General features: G+C 43.4%; 1 protein-coding gene across 1 annotated transcript; it reads right to left on the bottom strand.

Annotated features, from left to right (window-relative positions):
- Nucleotides 1-314: 314 nt before the first annotated feature.
- Nucleotides 315-1513, bottom strand: LOC116380334 (guanine nucleotide-binding protein subunit beta-2-like 1). The gene is made up of 2 exons (XM_031842264.1): nucleotides 1308-1513; nucleotides 315-564 (listed from the first exon to the last, which is right to left on the bottom strand). Exons 1-2 carry the CDS (start codon nucleotides 1493-1495, stop codon nucleotides 330-332), a joined length of 423 nt encoding a protein of 140 aa, XP_031698124.1. The 5' UTR covers nucleotides 1496-1513; the 3' UTR covers nucleotides 315-329.
- Nucleotides 1514-2258: the final 745 nt, after the last annotated feature.

Here is a 2258-nt window from a genome sequence, read left to right as displayed (position 1 = left end):
GTCTACAACAGGGCCATCGTGGCTGGGTGAAGAGCATTTGGCCTTTTGAGGAAACTCCATATTAAAAGGCCAGTTGTTTTTTTTGACCAGTATGGATTGCTCAATTTTGACTTCTAATTCCAAGTGGCACAAGGCCATTAACCAGTATTTAAATTCACTGAAATGTAGTTCCACTGACACTGAAAGAGACCAACGTGCTACTCAAAAGACCCCTTCTTCAGTGTGTATTCTGGCACACTGAGGAGCGTCTTGCCAGAAACCTCTGTGTGGGAATATTACAAAGTCAAATGGGTGTGCTGTCCTAGTCTTCCCTTTTTTATTATCCACATTCACGGTCCAGCCCCATGTCTCCAGGGTCTAATCATGAGTCGAGGTGTCTTAATCTTAAATCCCATCAACATGATACGACAGCTCACCTGGATGGTGTACTTGCAGACTCCAAGAGTGTTCCACAGCTTGATGGTCTTGTCCCGGGAGCCAGACACAATCTGGCGGTTATCAGCGGAAAAGGCCACGCTCAGAACATCCTTGGTGTGTCCAACAAAGTGGCGGGTGGTGAGGCCACTGGGGAGACACCACAACAAACATTTTCACAAAACATGTCCAAAGTGCTGCATATTTTAAGACCAAAATAGAAGTAAGCATGTCTAACACAGCTACACCTGTTGAGAACAAATTCTTAAACCAATGTTCAGTGGGTGTTTAACCCAGAGAATGTACACGTGTAATGTATTATCCTTGCGTTGAAAACGTCATCCATGACCTAAAAAAAAAAAATATGGCACCTCAACACGGCATACCTTTATTTACAAAGCTGTGGATGCAGAGTCCAGCAATAACGGGTGCAACAGTCGGGTGACTCTGCATTTTTAGCATTACCACTTTTAACATCAGTGTTTAAAGCACACATGTGGTTATTAGACTTCTTGCACAGCTTAAAGTAAGCTCTTCGGGTCCATATTAGCACATTTACTGCCAAGTAACATTATGACACTAAATGGCTTTCATAACAAGCTGGTAGCCTCTCATAGCCAGACTTGTTTCCACTGCGCTGTGTCTAAAGAAAGGCCTGGCTCCACAAGTCAGCCATATTACTCAACCCAGATGCAGGTCCAGAATCTGACTACACAACTTGCACTAAATATGTTCTCCGGTTTGACCTACCGAATTGAATTCCTAGCAGAAATGAAGACACTTTCCCATGAACAAAAAACACCAACAGTACAAATTCAGAGGTAACAACTTAACCACCTTAAACCCTGAAAATCTAAATCAGTACTTGAGAGATTACCACTGTCTGTACTTACGATGTGAGATCCCACAGGCGGAGGCACCCATCCCAGGCACCGGACAGGGCAAACTGTCCATCCGAGGAGATGACCACGTCACTTACAAAGTGAGAGTGGCCCGTCAAGGAGCGCTGGGGGATGCCATAGTTGGTTTCATCACGGGTCAGCTTCCACATGATGATAGACTTATCTGGAAAACAAGACATCCAGGATGCGTTTAAATGTGTGTCCATATTTCATTCTGCAGACCACCGATATTAACATTACCATGCAAATTTATAGTTGTGTGGGTGCATTTCTAAAGGAAAGCGGACAAATATTTAGTCATAAGTAAATGTTAGCAGGCAGAGGTGGGTACGAGTTACATTTACTCAAGTAACTCGAGTTAACTGGACCTGTAGAGTAGTTTGGATGCAGCATATGTTTCTCTCTTAAGCAGAGGAGAATCACTACTTTTTCTCTGTTTGGAGGTGCATTTGTTCACTTCTCTGGCTAATCTTTCTGTCTTCATGGGACTCTAGAGACCTGGATGTGATTTGTGGCCATTCGTGATGGAACTGGGACTTAGGACATCTAACCTGGAAAGATCAAAGTTTAAGGACACTAACATGTTGACACTTTACTGCGTGGTGTGTGTTGTAGGTCATTATTCCAGGAAATGAGTTGTCATTTCATCACAAACAAATACAGGTGCTAGTTCACAAGTTATTTTGATGACTCGTTTTACTTCTCACGTTACTCGAGTACTTTTTAGCACAGTAACGATACTTTCACCCGAGCTACTCTCACGTTCCCCACCGCTGTTGGAAAGCTCAATCTACGACGGTTAGGAGTGGATTGTTGCCAGATCTACACATTCCAGCATTAAATCACGTTCACGCTACACTAAATATGTTACTACACGTGTCGCAGATGCAATGTGGGTATCTGAGGTGGCTCACAGATGACGTTTGTGTTAGCTAGTTTAAG

This window comes from Anarrhichthys ocellatus, unplaced genomic scaffold (assembly GCF_004355925.1).
Source record: "Anarrhichthys ocellatus isolate YVR2014 unplaced genomic scaffold, GSC_Weel_1.0 scaffold6834, whole genome shotgun sequence".
NCBI lineage: Eukaryota > Metazoa > Chordata > Actinopteri > Perciformes > Anarhichadidae > Anarrhichthys > Anarrhichthys ocellatus.
Note: the sequence above shows the minus strand (reverse complement) of the source record. Positions and strands in the feature narration are given on the sequence as shown.